General features: G+C 38.8%; 3 protein-coding genes across 6 annotated transcripts; all 3 read right to left on the bottom strand.

The window, feature by feature from the left end:
- Nucleotides 1-284: 284 nt before the first annotated feature.
- Nucleotides 285-8,444, bottom strand: LOC108238967 (NEDD4 family-interacting protein 1-like). 2 transcript variants are annotated; one of them, XM_017421368.3, is made up of 8 exons: nt 8,243-8,444; nt 6,374-6,461; nt 5,724-5,854; nt 3,816-3,875; nt 3,177-3,264; nt 2,931-3,055; nt 2,604-2,670; nt 285-1,093 (listed from the first exon to the last, which is right to left on the bottom strand). In XM_017421368.3, the coding sequence occupies exons 1-8, from the start codon at nt 8,270-8,272 to the stop codon at nt 990-992; spliced, it is 693 nt and encodes a 230-aa protein (XP_017276857.1). In that variant the 5' UTR covers nt 8,273-8,444; the 3' UTR covers nt 285-989. The 2 variants fall into 2 exon arrangements, with proteins under 2 accessions (XP_017276857.1, XP_017276858.1); XM_017421369.3 differs by lacking the exon at nt 3,816-3,875 and having other exon boundaries at nt 8,243-8,441.
- A 791-nt stretch (nt 8,445-9,235) lies between these two features.
- On the bottom strand, nt 9,236-15,279 carry endou2 (endonuclease, polyU-specific 2). Of its 2 annotated transcripts, none has more exons than XM_017421366.3 (7): nt 13,851-15,279; nt 12,803-12,995; nt 12,448-12,553; nt 11,664-11,785; nt 10,203-10,315; nt 9,884-10,037; nt 9,236-9,605 (listed from the first exon to the last, which is right to left on the bottom strand). In XM_017421366.3, the coding sequence occupies exons 2-7, from the start codon at nt 12,917-12,919 to the stop codon at nt 9,351-9,353; spliced, it is 867 nt and encodes a 288-aa protein (XP_017276855.1). In that variant the 5' UTR covers nt 12,920-12,995; nt 13,851-15,279; the 3' UTR covers nt 9,236-9,350. The 2 variants fall into 2 exon arrangements, with proteins under 2 accessions (XP_017276855.1, XP_017276853.1); XM_017421364.3 differs by having other exon boundaries at nt 12,803-12,965.
- A 117-nt stretch (nt 15,280-15,396) lies between these two features.
- On the bottom strand, nt 15,397-19,928 carry rnf14 (ring finger protein 14). Of its 2 annotated transcripts, none has more exons than XR_003039361.1 (9): nt 19,838-19,928; nt 19,120-19,278; nt 18,868-18,998; nt 18,557-18,743; nt 18,085-18,470; nt 17,729-17,957; nt 17,453-17,625; nt 17,053-17,233; nt 15,397-16,963 (listed from the first exon to the last, which is right to left on the bottom strand). XR_003039361.1 is itself a non-coding variant. In XM_017421363.2 (9 exons), exons 2-9 carry the CDS (start codon nt 19,268-19,270, stop codon nt 16,906-16,908), a joined length of 1,446 nt encoding a protein of 481 aa, XP_017276852.1. In that variant the 5' UTR covers nt 19,271-19,278; nt 19,838-19,928; the 3' UTR covers nt 15,397-16,905. The 2 variants fall into 2 exon arrangements, 1 of the variants encoding a protein (XP_017276852.1); XM_017421363.2 differs by having other exon boundaries at nt 17,053-17,183.
- Nucleotides 19,929-20,016: the final 88 nt, after the last annotated feature.

Genomic DNA, 20,016 nt, shown 5'->3' with positions numbered 1-20,016 from the left:
TCCTGTAAGATCACCAGATTCGGACTAAATCTCTAACATTCTTTAAAATAGCTCACGATGTTATCTTCCAGCACCTTGAAGCGTATAAATCCTAACATGTGAATTCAAACTAATATATTTGGAGGCAAATTTCCCTCACTACTAAAAATAATAAACTAGTCTTTGAATGAGAGTTGTTCTCAAGTTTAACACCAAACATTTTCTCTAAAAAACACACTACAGTAAGAAGGAAATGTTCTGTTGACACTTTTATCAGAAATGGAAAACAGGAGGCCAGTGACTCATTTAGGGTGTTGGAATTATTTATTTGACTTGAAACGTCTGACTGCACATCTAAACCCAGTGACTAACTATCGTTTTGGCCCTCAGACTTCCCCACAGAGCTCTGCTCCTGACTATCTTGAACATCACTGGAAGTATTTTTGCTAACATATGTGTATAGCTGGAGGGGGAAAAAAAATCCTAATATAATCAAGTCTTTGAGCAGATTATGAATACATGAACAAAAACTGTTGATTGTTTTCTTACAAGTAGTTCTTTCTGTCCACGAACTCACCAAAAACCTATTTTACCGTTAACATCTTCATCTTACCTTACTCTGTACAAAAGACAGATTACTTGAGAAAAATCACAAACAAGACTGCCCTCTGGTGGCTAAAAGGGAGACCGGTACATGCTGCTGCTACCCACAAACAATAAAACAGTAAGGCATTCATTTTAACATTACACACTTCATAATTATAGAAAGCACTTGACAGTTCACCACTAACAACTCAAGTGTTGCACAGATTTCTCAGCATTCGATGGTTTTACACCAAAAAAAAAGGGAATGGGGGGGGGGAGTAACAGATGTCATATTGTCCAACTATTGTGTCAACATGAGGGTAAAAATGTGATCTTTGTTTTCTGATTGGAAAAATGTCAGACACAAAAGAAGAAAAAGGAAAAAAAAAAAAAACAAACATGAAAAATACTGGTGGTCTTTGAGCTCAGTAGATGAAGAGGACTCGGGTGCGGGGCAAAGTGGATAAGGTGTCGGCCATCTTGCGAATTCTGGCATAATTGATGAACCCTCGGACAAAGAGCAAAAAGCCTTAAAAAAAAACAGAGAGAATGGGGAATCGTAAGACTAAACAGCTATTATGTGTATGTGATTTTTACACTGTCTGATTCTGGACAATTATATTCTAATTATAACCCAATCCAATACAGTCAGGAAAATAATAAAAAAATAACATTTTGTAAAAAGTTAAGGAAGCCAACGACTGCATCGTTTTTTTTTTCTTTTTCTCACTGAATATCACTAAGAAGGCAGCAAGTGCTTCCCAACAAAAGTAACAAAACACAAAGAAGAGGCTGTTCTGGCACGACGAAAAGAATCAGATCTGCCCGATTTAACTTGGACTTTCAGGATAACCTAATGAACTAACGCTGTGACTAATGGGATGACGTCAACACAAAGGAGACAGTGATGACTGTTCCACAGACTAAACAAAGATTTACGTGTTAATGTATGAGTTCAGAGATGACTAACCACAACACTGTGTTCACTAATAAGGAGACAAAAGGTTCAGATGGAGAGCAGAAGCACAGGAAGTTCAGAAAGACAAATACACAAGTTTAACTCAAATTTATCTTCTGCGCACTGTTAACCATTTGTCACTGAATCATTTGTTAAAAAACAATGCATTATATAGTTTAGGAAACTGTTAAAACCTTTATATATGCAGCCAAATTAGAAGGGTTTTAATTGTTTGGAGATCTTCTGCCTCCATAGACATGTTGTAAATAATTTAAACTCTTAAAGTTTGAAAAAAAATACACTTTCTACACATTTTTTATTCAGTTGTTCTAAATTGCAATGCCTAAAACCTCCTCAGAGTTAATGTTTGCTCTTCAACTACATCAAAAACAATTACGTTACTTGACTGACATGATTCCATAACCTGCTGTAACATTTAAAACGAAACAAATATCAAGTCCTCCTTGCAGCTGGCCTGGATAATTCACATTTTAAAGCTCTGAAAAAATATTCATATATATCCTTCAGTGTAGCAAGTTGGATGTAAAAAAATATTTGCAATGATTACAACAAATAACTGGAAATTTTTGGCTTCAAAGTTTGCCCAATAATTTTTTTTGTCTTTTTGTTTCTGCAGCTCCAGGATTAATAAATGGAAACGATATTTGCAGGCGTGCTGAGGATGCACTTTAACTGAGATGTGACTGGTTAGTGAGTCTGCATTCGTGTAGACTGAGTTGGACACTTTTCTTTTAATGTAGTTGGTCTACAACAGTTCTTAAAGGGTTGTAGGGACCAAACTGGAATTTGGCTGGACTGGGACCTTTGTATGTTGTTGAGGATCCTTGATAGTGACTCAAACCCCAAATTTTCTAAATATAAAAGATAAAAATACATTGGCTTGTTTTTAATCTAAAATGACTCAGTTTTACATCCATTAAAACTTTCCTTTTGCAAGAATTTTGTACTATATATACCACATTTGACACTAAACATTTCTGTGACAACTTATAAGAGCTGAAACGTGTCACATTCAGGACCAAGCAAACGATTTATACAAACGCAGAGATCTGCTACTCACCCAGCACCAGGAACACCCACCACAGCCAGTACTGTCCATCAAAGTAACCCGGGAAGTATGTGGAGAACTAAAAAAAAAAAAACAAACACAGCCCCAGAAACGACTGGTTAGAATAATTATGGCCAGAAATGGTTCCGCTCAAACGAATAGCAAAATGCTCAAGAGATCTTTGAGGAAATAATTGTGAGCCAACGAGCTGACCACTACAGAGACAGCATGAAAATACCACAGTGGTGTTTGGGGCTTTTGATTTGTTTGTGCGCCCATAAAACTGCATTTTATGAGTTTGAATCGGAGCTGAGTGGCTCTGGTGTTTGCGTCTTGTACCCTGACAATAAGGATCCATTTGATGAGGGAGAGTCCAAAGCCCGAAATTGCCCCGTAGCGTCCGGCTGCCGAGGTGGTCAGACAGAAGGACAAGAAGAAACCGATCCAGTTGAACAGGAATGCCACTGGAGCGGGGAGAGAACGATGCCAAGGAGAATGAGCATTAGATTGATATTAGGATGGCAAACTGAAAAAACAAGATTAGTGTGAGAGCAAAGAAACGACAGAATAACTGAAGGGACTAACTGAAGAACGTGAGCATGAAGATGCCATCGTTTCCTATCCTCAGCTGATCCGCATCTTCGAAATCCTCTCTGGTCACAAAGTCCTCATCCTGGGATGCAACAAGCAACGAGAAAACAAAAAGCTGAATCGCTGACATCATTTCATCGGAGCAAAGCTGGACCACAGCAGAGCTCCCCAGAGATTTGCTTTGCTAACACAAAGCATAATTCCAATCTACAGATGGTCCAGTTCCATCACTTTGGTGTTTAATTAGTGCCAAGTCATATTGGGGTGATGGGATTAAAACTGGGCAAGCACCTGCTGGAGGAAACCAGGCTTTGCTGAAAACAACAACAACAAAAAAAGAGTAAATTAAATAAACTACTGACAGACAGATGAAAACATCACAACACAGCAGAGCTATTTAACACCATTCATTAATACTACACCCAAAAGTCTGCTGTCTGTCAGAGTCGGTGCAGGACATCAACAGAACCTGAAGATCTTGTCAAAATTACAACTAAGGATTAACTAACACTATACAAACACACAAGAAGGGTGGGATACTGAATACATACACAGCGCAGGTACATTTGATTTGTCACACACCAAACTGGGACTAAAATACACTCCCTCTCATCACACACTTCCCAAGGTTACCTCCAGTGAACTGCGAATAATATCATCAAAAGTCTCCAGGCGCTCCCTGTGCTGAGGCTGCTGCTGAGCGCAAAGCGATGTGTGGCAGAGAAACACAACACGTCCAATCAAACAATAATCAGAGGCCAAACGAGGCTACTGTGCACACAATTCAAGGAAATCTTCTGACAAGTGCAAAAACCTTTGTTGTATGTGTTATTGAATGTGAGGGTTTTCCACACTGCTGCTCAAACAATGGAGGAGTGAAAGTGTGACTTTAGTCATCCACCTGGCTTCATTAAACATTTCTTTCTTTTCATTAGGCTGAGCTGAGTTCTGACCAAACTTTAACGTTTCCTGCATCAGAAACTAACAACGCTACCTAATGAATTTAAGCCAGTATCTCGCTGAGCTGCGACCAGTTGGCGAACGGCATTTGGCTATTTTTCCAAACGTTCTCAGGGGTTCCCCGTTTCCTCGCATGAGTTCACAGAGGCCTGCAGGCTCGCCATCTGAAATTTGAACATGTTCAAAAGTGCACGCTAGTAGATTAAATCACAAATGTAGGGGCGGCTGTTCAGTTGCATAAAAGGGCAGAGGCGGGCGCAGATAAGAAAACGGTTTTGCAAGCCGTGCTCGTGAAAAAAAAAAAAAAAAAAACGTGTTTCTCAAAAAGCTGCCACGCAGTTCACTGCTCGCTGAGTCGCCAATCCTCAGAATTCAGTGAGAAAATCTGCCCATTTTCTCGAAATGTTGAGTCTCCAACAGTCGCAGCCCAGCGAGATACTGCAGAGTTTAATCAGGTTGTTGAACAGCCAGACTAACTGATCTTAATCTGTGCTGACTTCAAATGTTAAACCCTTCTTTCAAAAAGTGTTGATGGCGGTTCAGCAAAGAAGATGGTACATTATACACCAGAGAGAGAGAAAAAAGTCAGACATGAACCGACGCCCAGGACACCAACACAAGGCATCATGGTTAGAAAGTCAAGACTTAAGCTTGTTTCACAATGGGAGCTAATATTACGGCTATAAACTACAAACATGCAGGCTAAAGAGGTTAAACAGGTTTTACATTACACAGCTATTGCTTGCTTTTTGAAATTTCAAGCTGGATATTTAAGATTTAATAATCATATATATTGTAATAAATCTTTGATTATGATGTTGTTTCCTCCTTGTTCACAGAGCTCAGTGGGACTTCCTGTTTACACGGGGGTTAAATGAGAAGTGAGAAGCAACGCGTTGCAGCGATCACATGAGCTGTCATCTTACTGTCTGTGTACGAGCGTCTCCCGCACAAAATGTCTCTCTTTTCGTTTACGTCATTTATTGATAACTTCTCTTGTTACCTACTATCTTGTGCTTAACACGTTTTTTTATACTGAACTTCCATCGTTTCATATTTCAGGGCTAACAGGATGACAAACATATCACTGACAAGAAGAAAACGTTAGCAAATAGAAATTTTATAACCACATGAAAACTAATTTTCACGTCTAATGAATGTCTTTTAGTAAATTTACTGATTTTCATGTTGATTTAAACATAAAACTTACAACAAAGACTGAGTTAGCACACTGTAGCAGCACCATTAGACTAGTTTAAAGTCTGTTTTTCTGAGTTTTTACATAAACAATCCAGACCTTTTTGTTGGCTCCTGTGAGCACTGGATGAGCCATTACGTTTGGTCACTTTATGCCAAAATATGACTCTGTTCCCTTTAGTTTGAATAAACATTCTGTTTCTTATGAAGCTGCTTTGGTTTGAACCACAGATGCAATCAGTTGCTTCAAGAACAAAAACATTTTCAAAAGCGGGGCGTTGAACACTTCCTGCCTCACAAACAACTCCGGATGCATTTCGGAACAAGCCACAGTGTTTGTTTAGGTGAGACGAAGATGATGAAGAAACAAAGTGAGACACTCACTCTCCCTGTTACCAGAGAAGCTGAAGTCTCGGCCTTGGTTCTTTCTGCTTCATCATAGGAAGGAAGAGTAGTTGCTACGTTGTATGATGGAGGCTTGGGGAAAGCCCCGTCTTTCTTGTAGTCAAAGTAGGCTAAACAAAAAATTAAAAAAGAAAAAGAATTTCATACAAAGAAAGCATTCAAATACACAGTTTAGGCGTATACCATTAAACAGATGGCAAGGAACTACAAAGATGTTCAAAGCCAGTATTTAACTACTCACAATAATCTCTGAACAGCTTCGTCTCCAGTTACAGCAAGAAGTGACTCAGCATAAACAGTAAAAGACTAAAGTTCACATTTTTGTTCCAGTTTTTTTTTTTTTTTTTTTTTACTTTTAAAGCTACCAAGATAAAGAAAAGATACAATGCATCCATATAGTTTCACTGAAAAACCATTTATTCTTGATCTAAGTCTTACTTGGATTATCGTTTGGAATAAAGGGGCAGTGAATCATCAGCTGCAGTTATGAACACATTAATACTGACGCTCCATAGGATGAATTGTCACTCGTTTAAGGGATTTTATAGCACCGTGTTTCAGCAGGTGTCACTGTGCAACACAATGCAGATATTCCACAAACGAAACACCTGGAAAAGTGGTGGCTTTACCAGAATTGTCTGCTGCAACGCTGCTGTACGGAGGTGGAGCGTCGGCTGCTACCTGTGGGCTCTCCTCCGGGTCCTCCTCATTGGGCAGCTGCAGGTGGGAGACACAACAGTCTATAGTTAAAGCTGCTTCCACAGCTTCAGTTCTCACTGCCGTCCAGTTTGTGTTTACTTGAATAAGTTGAAACAGACACCGTGTCTATATTATATATTATATATATTCTATTAAAAAAAAGGCTTTAAAGTAAATGCAGCATAAAAATAGCAAGGAAAACTAGTGCCGTCTGTATGTTTCTCAGTTCTTGTTTTTGGCCCCTTTCCTTCATTCATTTCTTATTTTTTAAATGACTGAACCAACAGACTGAAAGCCCTCAGCTACACAACAATAATTCACTGTGTATGTTTCAGCAAGTCGTTTTATACAAACTGTAAAAATATGACGAACTCTGGGACTAAATCCACAAATATACACTCAGTCTCCCTTTCACTTTTACTGTTATTTGCATGATTTTCCCATTACAAGATTCCTATACAATTTCTATTCTAAAATTCTTCTTTTTCTGCACCCATAAGCTCCACTGATTTTTAAACCATTTTTTAGGTCTAAGTACAAACATTTCCTGTAGACTTATAAAATGTTTGGACGGTTGTTAGGGTTTTTTTTCCCCGTTTGCTCCAAATACCATTAACATTAATATTTTTTCCCATACTTATCCAGACATGGGAAAGAAACTAAATACAAATTCCTAATTTTTCCAGTCTTTTTAAGACTGCGTAGGAACGTTCCAATCAGCATCACTGTATGAAAAAGCGGCCAAGATTAAGCGAAGTGTCTCACGAAGGACAGTTTTGACATGTGAAGCAGCCACGGAAGAAAGGCAAACTTTAGTTTGCCAACTCATCCGTGCACGGCATCCAAGTCCTCCGAGGAACAGACCTGCTGCTGTGAATGTTGTACGGTTAAAATCTCCATTTTTGTCGTGACGCTGGTGATTCTTGAATTGGTTGTCTCTCCATAACACTCAATAGATACACATACTGTGTGTGGTTCACGCACAGATGGCAAAGGTTACAAAGAGCAACATGCTGAAAGGATGATATGACCTTATTACTGAAACACATGCATGTGTTTTAAAAAAATCTAACATCCCATCAACACAAGTCTTTATTAGGAAACCAGTGACTTGCATTGAGAAATAAAAGGTGTAACTTTCAAGAGTTACAGTAAGGAAGTGTTTAACTTTAGCCTTGGTAATAAAAAAGGCACATTTCCTGGGGTTTAAAGGGCGTTTTGCAGACCAACTCTAACGTAGCCACTCATGAGTCATTAACTGTACTCTGCCACATTAGCAGACAGGACTGTCTGTCCTGGTAACACACTGCTAATCAGGTCATCTGGGGGATTTCACATGTTAATCTTCCAGCTGGGAGGATTGCTGAACACCGCTGAAGCTCACCTGGGAAATCCGAGCTACATTATACACACGGGTCGAGATTATTTTCACTGTTTGACGTCTTCTAGCTAACATGAGCTTACACATTTAACTACTTCGACGTTTAGCCGTCCACAAATAATGCGAAACCAAACAAACCATTAACCTAACCTAACTAAATAAGCTTGCGTCAAAAAATGTGAGGCTTAGCGTTCGCCTGCTAGCTTCCCTTTTACTCGATGACAACAAGACTTGTCACAACGAAATCGACTCAGACCTTTTCACATCGTTCCTAAAATGCATATAAATTCGCGTTAAACCAAACTATACCACGTCACACACATCTGGGTGACTATAATCCGAAGCTAACACAGCAGACAGCTAATAATGAGAACTGTTAAAACGATAACGTGGGTTCGTTCCCTTTTTTGTTTCATACCTGCTGATATCTGGCGTTCGTTTCCGCCATTCCGCTTCAAAAGGTTTGGGAATCAACGGCAGAAAAAATACACAACCACCACCACCACACCCGACTTAGACAAAATTATATAACGCTATAAAATAAAATCTCCGATCCTGCCGACAATGGATAACTGTTTTGGTGGCAGGCAGAAAGATGAAAATATTATCAAGTTTTAGAAGTGATTTGCGAAGTACACAACACTTCCTGGTAGTTTAGGAAAATCTACAATCCACGTTCAGTACTGTTAAGCTATATCCTCGCAAATACGTTTCGTTTTTAATTTTTTTTAAGGCCCACCTAGCCTACTTTTGTACTTGGTTAATATTTAATCATTAATATGTTCACTTCTACTGTTGTCCCCCAATAAACGTAAGATGCTTTTATTTTGAAATCAAAGCACAATAGCTTCCGTTTATTTTCGCTAGCTTAGCTTCGAGTTTACCGTGCCGTCAAGCGATTGACGTCATCGCCCAAAACAAATCCTTTTCTGCCCCCTTTTGGCGAAAGGGCGAAACAACCATTTAAACTGGCATTAATCTATGGGTTAGCAGATTTTTGTTTAGTCTACATCTAATAAATATTTTAGTTTTTGATCAGTTTATGTCAAATTTCAAAAAGATGTGCTATGATACAAGGGCCCTTGTATCCTGGCCTAATACCTCTAACAATGCTATTAAAATTACTCAAATACAACTGTTTTGTTTGCATGTGTCTTGATTCTAGAAAGGGATCAGATGAAAATTATGTAAACAATCACAAATTAAGTCTCTGTAAAAAAAAATCCATAAGGAGTTACTTTTGACTGCATAAAAAATAGATGAAACAGCAAGACAGACCAGCTGATATTAATGCCTATCTTCATGAGGCCACATTCAGTTTGCTTTTCTAGGGAGTGACTCATTCACATCAGTGACTATGCCTCACATATTCTTTGGCACACTCAGAATGTACAACACAAAGAAAGGCAGATGGGTCTTGAGAAATTTTATTGTATCTTTAAAATAAAAAGACAAAAACAATACCCGTGACACTTTGTAAGCTCAAGTGTTAGAGAGGTTATGTCTCAAACTGACTTCCAGTCAAGTTACTTAGGATTCTGGTACCTAAGGAGCACAGGATAGGTGGTGCCTATGTGCTTTTGGTTGTAGTGGTGACAAACAATCTCCACGTCATAAAAACTGAACTGGACTTTGACGCGCTCGTTGGGCGAGCTGAGGAAACAGAGAGTGTAGAGGGCGAACTCAAACTCAGGACTGACGCCGATGAAGATGCTCCCCTTGGGCTTGATTCCGTTCTTCCAGCTGAACTGTAGAGCCAGGATGTGCTTGTTCTCATCAGGCTGAAGCGACGGGGGGATGACAACAGAGGAAAGAAAAAATAAATAAAAAGAGGGCTGTGATGGAAGTGGTGAGGAGAAACAAGCCAGGCTGTTTGATAAGAACAGCTTCGGGCACGTTTTCATCATAAAATCACTTGTTAGAAGCTGTTTAAAATGCTATCACAGATTAACGTGTCAAAAACAAGTAAGATGACTCAAATTTTAAACATTTGAAATGATATTCCCTATTCATTTTGGTCAATCTAAAGTCATAAACATCCCACAGCAGCATGCAGTACCTGAGGTGAGTTTGCATTGACAGTGTAGCCTTTATAATCAATGTGCCCCAGTTTTTCTTGTAAGTACAACTGGATCCAGTTGTGAAAACCGATGACGGTCCGACCACCTCTTGTCTCTCCAACAAATACATGTTCAAACCCTGAAGAGTCTGGCCTGAGGGAAAAAGAAGGAAGATACTTTTTCCTGCATGTTGTCTTGAATATTCATGGTTTGTCTGTGTTATGCAGAGCCAGTTTCTCAGTGAAATGGTCACCATCCTGGTGTTAGATTCCTCCTGCTAAGTTATATTTAGATGTTTTTTTGCCAGTTCCCACCCACCTGCTGGATCCTCTCCTCGCATAGAGCTCAAACCAGATCCTGTACAGCTGCTCCTTGAATTCTGTGTCATCTTCAGGAGAGAGCTGCTTCTCCACCAGGTATTCATGGGCTATCTGACAGGGAAAACAAACAAGAGCTCCTTTAATAAAGTGTTGCCATTCTTATTTTTGATCCTTTAGCAGCAAGGGTGTCAAAGAGCAGAGGTATGCATTTTTTACATCCTGCACCATCAAACCAAACCAGATAGATATGTGCAGTATATGTAATATGTGCAGAGGATTTAAGGACCATGAGAACAAAACGAAATCTGCAAGAAAACTAAAACTTGAGAAGTAGCCTTTTCTTTAAAGATGAAGTCTGCTAAACGACTTTGCTGAAATTTGATTAAGCTGTAACTGAACTGGTAAAGCTAAAAGAAGCAGAACACAAAGAATCAGAGCACTAGTTAAATGCTAATAGCAGCAAAAGGCTATCTAAAAGTGAAAACTATCACAAGGCTAGCTAAAAGTATCAAAAGACTAACTATAAGATAAAATGTAGCAAAAAATTGGCTGCAAACTGAAGGTAACAGAATGGTAGCTAAAAGTTGAAAGTAGCAAAAGGCTAGCTAAAAGCTGCAAATGGCAGAACGGCAGCTAAAAGCTAAAAGTAACATAACAAGATAAAAAAAGAGGTGTATGCCAAAGGAGAGTTTAAAGAAAACACTGTTTTTGAAGCAAGAACTGTGAATGTATTTCCATGGGGAAAATATTTGTATGCAGTATGCAAAAGTAGTTAGATTGCAGAAAACATACAGAAAAAAATGTTTAAAAGTTTAAGTATCTCAATGCTTAATGGATGGTAAATTCACTGATTGTTATAATATTTATAGACATAACATTATCTTCTAAAACAACTCAGCACTAAAAAATAATTCATGATTAATAATCAGGAAAATTACAAAGTTTAGAAATTCTTTATATTTTAAACCACGTCAGATTCAGATTCCTTTACAACTGTTTGTCTTTACATTTAAGTAGCAAATGCAAATGATGGTAACTGTGGTCGTATCTGAGCCATCGGTGGGTCTGTCTTTTTGAGCATGTTTTCAGGCCAACATTCACGCTGAAGTAAAGATGCAGCTGTGCAGCTTTGTAGGTCAGTGGTTCTACTGTGAAACCACTGACTGATTTTACAGACAAGCCATGTTGATAATACTCAAAAACTAAAGATAAATATGAAGTATTTGCCAACCCAAACTAGTCCTAGATTAGATGAGTGTTTACACACACACACCTGATGTGAAACGTTCATCCACTATCTTAGGTGTAACTACCCAAAGCTGTTGGCATGGATATAGATACATGAGCTTGTATTATTATTTAACTTCGAAATAGTGATAACTGTTTTATAGAGCACATTTTGACTGCATGAAAGTGAGTGGTTCTTTAAAAAAAAGAAAGAAAATTCTCCTGCAGGTACCTTCATAGTGGAGGTCTGAATGATGGAGTCCAGGAACTTGTGGTTCTCTGCCACCTCCTCAGGAGTTACAATTTCCGGCTCGCCGGTGTCACTCTCATAGTTATCCAAAAGGGAGATAAACGCTGCAGAAACAAATTTTGAGGATTTTTGATCAGTGTGGGACAAGACATTGTGTCACATTCATGACACAGAAACGTGGCAATGACAACAAATACAGCAAAAGATATTCGAGTAAAAAAGCAAATGGCACTAAAGTGTTTTTTTTTTGTTTGAATAAAACTGAATGCTTTGTTTCAGCTAATGTCTGTGAAGATAATGTCTGTCTGTTCAACTCTGAGTTAATACCACGTGTTACATAAGTCACATCTGGAAATGGCGCACAAATAAGAGCAAACGTTGGCAGAAAAACAGTCGGGGGAAAGGAGCTGTGTTGCAGAAGTGCTCGGAGAGGAGCACACTGAACTGTGCATGCTCTGTGATTACGCAACGTGATGCTGTTTGTCAGAAGGAGATTAGATGGAGGAGCTTAAATCTGACAGGAAGTAACACAGTGCATAGCAGCACACTGGTGTGCGACGCCTGAAGCAATCATGTTTGAACAGAATGGAACAGTTGTTCAAGAATTAGTGACATGCAAAGACTGAAACCAGAAAAAAATTAAAAAATGTTACAAAGTATTGGGTTAATGCGCACCAATCATCCGCTGAAATCTCCTGCTCCTTATTAGTACTTACTATTACAGTAAAGTGCCTGCAAATATTTCCCCACCACCCTGACCTCTTACCTAAAAATGTCTCCTTTTTGAAAATATTCTCATCAACAAACGTAAACAGGGGAAATCCTGCTGCGTCACTGTTGTCAGTGGAGCCCATGCTGTTTCCAGCTTTGCCCTGCAGCCAGAGGAGAAAGTCACATTTTAGGATGTTTCGCTCTTGAATGCTCAAAAATGCAAAATGAATGCACTGTCACTGTGTTTGAATAACTAAACCTATTCTAAGATCAGCTATTTCACTTCATATTCATCTATAAATGGCTTGTTTTTAAAGATAATATCCATGTTTTTCAGGAAGGTTGCTCTGTTAAACAGTGAAGTGAGAAGAAACAGGAAGTAACAGATGATTATTTGTGTGGCCGTGCACCTGAAGAGAGATCCTGTAGTCTTTTCCAGGCTTGAGTCGGTTGACATCATTGTCCCAAAGCTTCTGCACCACGGCCGACAGCTCTCTGTCACTCAGTCTGTCGATGTCGATCATCATAGGACGGCTCCTGGGTGGCTGTGGATGGTTCAGTCTCAGCCTCTTTCTGACACGAGCCCAAGACTTCTTATTAATACTAGTTATTAAACATAACCGATATATGTTAGAGCAACAACAAAAAATAATGTAGCATCACGCTTTTTGGAGCTTTATGTGTTCATTCTACTGCCTTTTGACTTTCTCACACAATATGAGGTTCTATAGAAGCATTTTTGATTTTTAATAAAACATTTTATTGAATTCTGAACCTGAGAAGCCTTGTTTACTATCATTTCAAACAGCAAGCATTAAAAAAAGTCTTTAGTAACTTTCACCTAAGTAGATATTGCTTGTGGTAGTGTGAAACCATCTAATTAAACGCTCTGATAAGTAGTTAAAAAGTGGACAGTTTTATATTACATGATCATATTAAAGCATGTGCTTAATAAGCCGGTTTGAAGCGTTACAGAAGTGAGAACTGAATACATCTGATTACTGGTGAGGCTTTGTGTCGCAGGTGTAATGAGGCTTTTTGTCTCAAAAATCAGCGAGAATAAGGCAGAATTGCATCTTTATTATTTACTTTTTCTCAGATTTATTAGACATGAAGCCCTTAAATAAGCAGATCTTTTTAATTGATCTCGTCTTCATTTTTATTCCTTTTTATATTAACCATTAAGATGACAAAGAACTTTTAAAAATATCTTGCTTCTTACATTTATAACAGCAAATATTTCACCTATCAGAAAACAGGGATTCACAGAGCTGTCAGGTTGTGACCCAGGGCCTGTGATGGCATTCTGTATTATACAACTATTATAAATGTGAAAACACATGACAGCCTCTCCAGCCAGACAGAGTTTGTTCATTCAACTCAACATTTCAGCGCAGCAAACATGGCTGAGAACAAATGTATGACCCATTCAGAGCTTTAGCTCTAAGATCCACTGACCTCCGTCTGATCCTGCTTTTTGGAACCAACGAGGAGGATGTGGTGAACGATGAAGATGGAGTAGAATCTGATCAGGTGCTCCAGGTGCTGGTTTCCTGCGTCTATTCCAGGGCACAGGATCAGCCCAGTCGGTCAGTCAGTCGGCGTGGATGGAGAAAAGGACAGGAGAGGTCACAAACAAGAGCACGAGTCAGGGGACAGGACAGGAGAGAGGGGCCATTTTAAAGGGTTAGCCACAGTCAGCAACTCTGGCCAAAGGGTTGACACAATGTTGTCTCTTTTCAGTTTCAGGTTAAAAATGTGGGCTCTTTGTTTGTTTTCAGCATTTCATTGTTTGTGTCTGTGTCACAGGCTAACCTCTGGATCACAGGGTAAATACGGGTCATATTCAGGTGACAAGATGCTGTCCGGAGCGCAGAGAATTCAACCTCTGCACAGAGCAACACGTAGGCGACACGAGCACTTCTGTCTTCTTTTATAATTTCAGATACTGATCCTCTTTTTCTGATAATCTTAAGACAAAATGTTTTGTTATAACTTATTAGAAAACATGTTTAAAGAAAAAAAAACCTAGTAGCACTGAGTACACTATTTCATATTTCATGTGCTTTTTAAAAAAATAACTTTCTAGTATTTTAAACTGTCAAATAACATACAGCTATAGTCATATCCATTATGTATTTTAGCTGTAGTTACAGTTGTACTATATACATATAGGAATAGCTGTATTATTCATTTTGTTTGTTTATTCTTATGCTTTAAAAAGTGTTTTAAACTACATAATGTTAAAAAATATTCATTTAACAACATGCAGTCGCTGCTTTAACAATGTGTTTGCAACATTTTTAAAACAGTGTTAAGAATGGGATCGTTTGTTACCAGAAACAAAAATGCGCAATAAAAAAAATGGACAGAAACTGATATTTTTAGAGACATATTTTGTGAAAGGTCATGTTCTGTGTGACCTACATTTGGTAGACCTGCTTCTCATCTGCACTGTGGGTGGAACATTTAGGACTTATTTAGTAATTTAGCCTAACAAATGGTTGTTTTTTTTCTTTTCTCAATAACACAGACACAACAGCATTCTAGGAACTGACTTAAAGGAACCATGAGAATTAAAACTCCTAATCTTATCTAATCGGGATAAATAAACTGAACTTCTTCAGCATCACTTTGTTAAAATCACGTTATCTCTGTGAATAAGGAAACAGCAGCATCATTCTGTGGGTTTGCTGTACCAGGATAGAACAGGAAAGAGTCAAATGTAGATGCAAAAATAACTTCATTTTCTCCATAATAGCCCAGCTTTTTGTGACGTTATTTCACAATTATTATTGACATGTTGTCCAATGTAACTATAAGCAAAATAAGCTCAATGAGAATGGATTCCTACTCATTTAACTTTCATTAAATATATTTTTGCCTAATAAATTATAGTAAGACCACATAAATGCTCAGCTCAAATAAAATAAATATGTGGAATATTCAATCATTTCGAATTGAAGTCAAAAACAGTGTTGTATCTAAAGAAATGAGACACAAATCAGTTCCTGGGACGTTTATTTTGCGGTCTCTTTTTCACAGGATTTTCTGCAGGCCCTGTATTATAATGAGACGTGATCAGGAAAACGGCCTGAATTGATGGCTAAACAAACTCATGGGCATTTTAAGACTGAACTACAGATTGTCTTTCATCTGTTTGGCATCAACTCACAAACCTATCTGCAGCGTTCGAGCAGTGAAAAGCAACACAGTCAATGATCAGCTCACGTTCACAGAATCCTTTCAAATCTAACGCAAAATAAATATTAAATTAATGAAACGTAAAGTTGCTTTTTGCTTACTGACATCTTAAAGAATTTATAACCTAAATTTGACACAAATATTTGGCAAACTAAAGAAAAGAAACTTGTAATTAAAAGGTGTGTGAACATATCAGATCAAATGTTTGTCCAAATTCAACAAGTGAAACTTCCTTTTCTTCCCCATGTGCACATTCCAGAATTATAATCAACATAATCAAATGCATCTCAACCAAATAATGAAACTGTTCTCCACAAACAGTCAGGATAATTTAGACTCTGCATTGTGTTTGACACATTTCCATTATGGACTCCTTTTATGAAAACATAAAACTGTAGAATTTTAATTGGATAAAAAAAAAGAGGATCAAATCCTTTAAAGAGCAGATTAAACTCTGTAATAACACACTGCATGTATCTTTGAGGACATGCAGGAGGTTCCCAAACTGGTAGTCAACTAAAATAATAATAATAATAATAAAAAAGCTGAAAAGCCAAAACAAACTGTAAAACCTTAGTTTTGAAATTACAGCCGAGTAACAGAGTTAGACTATGTTGCCTAAACGGTAAACTGTACTTAAATCTCACTTTGTAAACTCACTGCATTAACTTTATTATTTCATCTTAAAGGCAGAAGAATAACGGCTGTTGTACATACATCAAAACGTATGTACTATAATTACTTTCACAAGCAGCTCAGTCCTCATCTTCTCTAAAGAAAGGCGTTTCAAATTAAATGGGAACTGGCTTTTCTTCATCACTACAAGTCTGCAAAATCTAAGAAGAACAAATTAATTTTTAGTCTCTGATTATTTAGTTGAAATTAGTTCAAAAGTTTAGTCGTATGATATATTCAATGAGTTTTTTGTGAGTGACTGCTGGATAGGCACAAGCTCTCCCGTGACCCAGAAAGGAGAAAGTGAGTAAGAGAAAATGGATTGTTGGATACAACTGTGATGTTCAGAAAAAAAAAAAAAAAGATTACGATTGTGGGTTTTTTTTTCTACTTCAGAATATCTAATTAATTTAGTTGCATGAAATCTGATGCATTTATGTAACTAATAGCTTCAAGCATTAAAACAAAAAGAATGTTTCATCGCCAGACCATGCTCAAAACACTGACAAAAGGTATTTAGGTATGTGGTTGTAGCCCAATTTAGGTGTAGTCAGAGTCCCAGAAGAAGTGATGGTTGAATGAAAGATAAAGTGCATTCAAATGACATGAACAGCGCTGAGGCACTCCACTGGTTTCAGTCCTCCTCGTCACTCCAGAAATCGTCTTCGTCCACATCTACACCCAGGAAGAGTCTGCAGCAGGCAAGAGGAGACGCATTTAATCGATGCGTGAACAAACTGTACTTTTATGTGGAGGAAAAGTAAGAAGAACATGAACATACCGGTTATAACAGGGTGAATTGGGATCGTTAAAGTGACTGTATGGGTTGACTTTGCTGAGAGCACCCAGGCACAGCCAGCAGAAGTACTGTTTGCAAGAAGTGCAGGTCATCTTGTTACAGCCATCCACTTTCTAACAGGAGACACACAGACAAGGTAGGATGTAGAAATCATCAAGGAAATCTAGAAAACAAATAACCAGAACGGTCATACATTTTAATCAGAATGGAGTAGCTATGTGCCAGAAATATGCATCAAACACTCCTTGCAGTTCATTGTGTTTGCGTAAAACTCAGTTTGTTTCACATTTAAAAAGTGTTACTAGTGAACACTGACCCCTGGTGGTAAAGATGAAGCTAAAGACCTACAGTGATGTTACCAGTACAGAGGCAGTGGGTCTACCTGTATATTTGTTCCACATCTAGGGCAGTTTTTACAGTTCTCATTGAGCCAGTCCCTGCTAAAAGACTCCTCCACAGCTTTCTGGACCACTCGCTTCCCAAAGCGCTGCTCCATGAACTTCTGTCCCTCAGGTGTGGCTGACAGATACTCGTCTCTCAGGTTCCGCAGCTCATCTGTGGATCAAGACAGAAAAAAGAAAAAGAACTTATTTTTTTCCCTATGAGGTTGCTTTTATGTTTCATTAAAACAGGATCGATACATTTTCTGTGACATTACCTGCAGTGATTTTACAATGAGAGACACCATGATAGCCCAGTTTGCACAGTGTGCAAAAAGCATACTGGCAAGCTGAGCAAATGCCCATAGTTGTGTCTGGTTCCACCATTACAGCGGTGCCACAGGAAAAGCGCGGGCAGTAGACCACATCAGCCATCAGGTCCAAACTACACTGAAGCAGCAAACGGTCGTATCGGGCAAACAGCTCCTCATCGACCAGCTGTTTCACCTGAAAGAAGAAGACAGAGAGGAACAGAAGGTAGAGAGGAACTCTTGATATGGTTGAAAAACCTAAAACACTAAGTTACATAAATGAATTGAAGCTCAACATTTTGGAACAAATCTCCTTTTCTTACCTGCGACGGTGTGGCGACTGAGGTACATTTGGGCTCAGGACAATTAAGGCACTGAACATTGCCATCCCGTATCTGAATCTCAAAATATTCTGTCAAGCAGGCTTTGCAGTAAACATGCTGGCACTCTTTAAAGCAGAGACAGTTGGAGCCCAGCTTATCTACAAAACAGATCCCGCAGCAAAACGATTTGCTGTCAAACACCCTCTGCCGCTGCGCCTCGTCAAAGTCCAGGAGCTGACGGAGGGGGTCAGAATGTGGGTCCATCAAAACAACGGCACGTGGGTCTAGTTTGGACGACAATGAACAATGCTGTTCAGATTTCTCCTTAGTCACCTCTGCCTTCCTCTCCTCTGGCTTTTCAGATTGATTGGTACATTGTGTCACACCTGGCGGTACAAAGGCACTTTGAGTGATTAAGATACAACAACGTAACCTAAATGCTACTTTCATTAAAACTATTTATAAATGGAACCTTTGGTAGCAAGATCTGTTTTCCTTCGTTCACCAGCAGCCTTATTGTTCCTGGTGACTTCAAGAGGAGACTTGATGCCCAAAAAGTCCAGAGTCTCCTCTTTGAGGAACTGGATCCACATGAAGAGAATCACAAAACCCTGGTTTTCCTCCCATAACTCATCTAGGCGTCGACAGAGAGCACTCAACTGAAGAAATCAAACAATAAAGAAGTGTGAAAAGAATGAATGATAAGGCAACTGGCATGTGCAGAGATGTGCTTGTCTTTTCTGTGGCATTACAAATTAATAAGTTAGTGAGTCTGAATCTTACCTGAGCTTTGGTGATCCATTTAGAGCTGAGAGTGAAGAACGGGGGAGATGTGGATGGATAGTCTGGAGGAAGCTCGAAATTGAGCATTAGTGGCGGTAGGAAGCACACATTGTGTTCAGTTGTCTTCTCTCCTGCAACAGACAGTGAGTTTGCTTGTGTGTCTTATAAAACTAAAAAGTAGAATAAAAGCATTGTCAAAAAAGCCCTGAATATTAGAAATGAGCTGTGTGCAGGCTGCACAACCTGCTATACCTTTTACAAGCACTTTAAAATCAGGAGGCAGCTCCAGACAGAGTTGGATCTCTCCTCCTTGTGCAGACTCCGCACAGCGGAACTCCTCCTCATCATAGATGCTTGCTAAAGCAAGCAGCTCATCCTTCTGGGCTTCCTGGTCCTCAGTCATTTACATTCCTTTAACAGCAACATGTTAAACTTACCACAGGCACATGTAGCAAAGCCGAACACCTAATATTTGACATTACTGTCCTATTAAACAGTGAACCGTTTGTGTATAGATTAATTTAGATGTTTAAATATTGTCTTAAAAAATACAGAAAGAGACCAGATGTAAAGAATGACCATATGAAATCGCAAGTAGCCCAACTTCGCAGTAACTTAGTTATGGCTAAGCTACGTTGCAGCCTAAAAGTTAGCACACAAACACAGTTAATCTTTACTTAAATCGTATAAGATGTTAGTTGTTTAATGATAATGTAACAGACATTTGATAAAATATGTTTCTGCAGAAGGAAGTTAATAGCTGACAAACTTAAAGCAGTAAGTCAGTTAGCTAAACAACCACTAGCTAGCTTGAACTGTTAGCTGATGTAAACAAAGGTTTTGTTGTAGCTATATGCGTGAAAGAGCTCAGCTCTGAATAGACTTCTCTTTCTGTGGAACAGTAGAAACGCATTATCGGTCGATTAGACCAGACAGTGCATTCCAACTGCTGGAAATGAATATTTCCTACCTTTTGTGTCCGAAGTAACCAAGTGACTTCTGCCCTCTGACCGGTTCTTGTCATAACGAGTCAGATTATCCTCCTTTTTGGTGCGATGGCGCATGACCCAGCTAGAAGCGATGGCAAGCGGCAAAGGAGGGGTTTAAATCTCTTAACTGAGGGCGGAGGCAGGTATCAAAGCATTCTAA

This window comes from Kryptolebias marmoratus, linkage group LG13 (assembly GCF_001649575.2).
Source record: "Kryptolebias marmoratus isolate JLee-2015 linkage group LG13, ASM164957v2, whole genome shotgun sequence".
In the NCBI taxonomy this organism is placed as follows: domain Eukaryota; kingdom Metazoa; phylum Chordata; class Actinopteri; order Cyprinodontiformes; family Rivulidae; genus Kryptolebias; species Kryptolebias marmoratus.
The sequence above is the reverse complement of the archived record's forward strand: the minus strand, read 5'-3'. Positions and strand labels throughout refer to the sequence as shown.

What these genes read in the sequence shown, in the direction of transcription:
- LOC108238967 (XM_017421368.3), bottom strand. Translation starts at nt 8,272, where the DNA reads ATGGCGGAAACGAACGCCAGATATCAGCAG. An exon ending in CGAACGCCAGATATCAGCAG is followed by an intron (nt 6,462 to 8,242) that starts GTATGAAACAAA and finishes TCCCACCTGCAG; the next exon opens with CTGCCCAATGAGGAGGACCC. An exon ending in CTTCTCTGGTAACAGGGAGA is followed by an intron (nt 3,876 to 5,723) that starts GTGAGTGTCTCA and finishes TGCGCTCAGCAG; the next exon opens with CAGCCTCAGCACAGGGAGCG.
- endou2 (XM_017421366.3), bottom strand. Translation starts at nt 12,919, where the DNA reads ATGATGATCGACATCGACAGACTGAGTGACAGAGAGCTGTCGGCCGTG. An exon ending in ACTACAGGATCTCTCTTCAG is followed by an intron (nt 12,554 to 12,802) that starts GTGCACGGCCAC and finishes CTCTGGCTGCAG; the next exon opens with GGCAAAGCTGGAAACAGCAT. An exon ending in CAAAAAGGAGACATTTTTAG is followed by an intron (nt 11,786 to 12,447) that starts GTAAGAGGTCAG and finishes TTGTTTCTGCAG; the next exon opens with CGTTTATCTCCCTTTTGGAT.
- rnf14 (XM_017421363.2), bottom strand. Translation starts at nt 19,270, where the DNA reads ATGACTGAGGACCAGGAAGCCCAGAAGGATGAGCTGCTTGCTTTAGCA. An exon ending in AACAGATCTTGCTACCAAAG is followed by an intron (nt 18,471 to 18,556) that starts GTTCCATTTATA and finishes TTGTACCGCCAG; the next exon opens with GTGTGACACAATGTACCAAT. An exon ending in CAGTCGCCACACCGTCGCAG is followed by an intron (nt 17,958 to 18,084) that starts GTAAGAAAAGGA and finishes TTCTTCTTTCAG; the next exon opens with GTGAAACAGCTGGTCGATGA.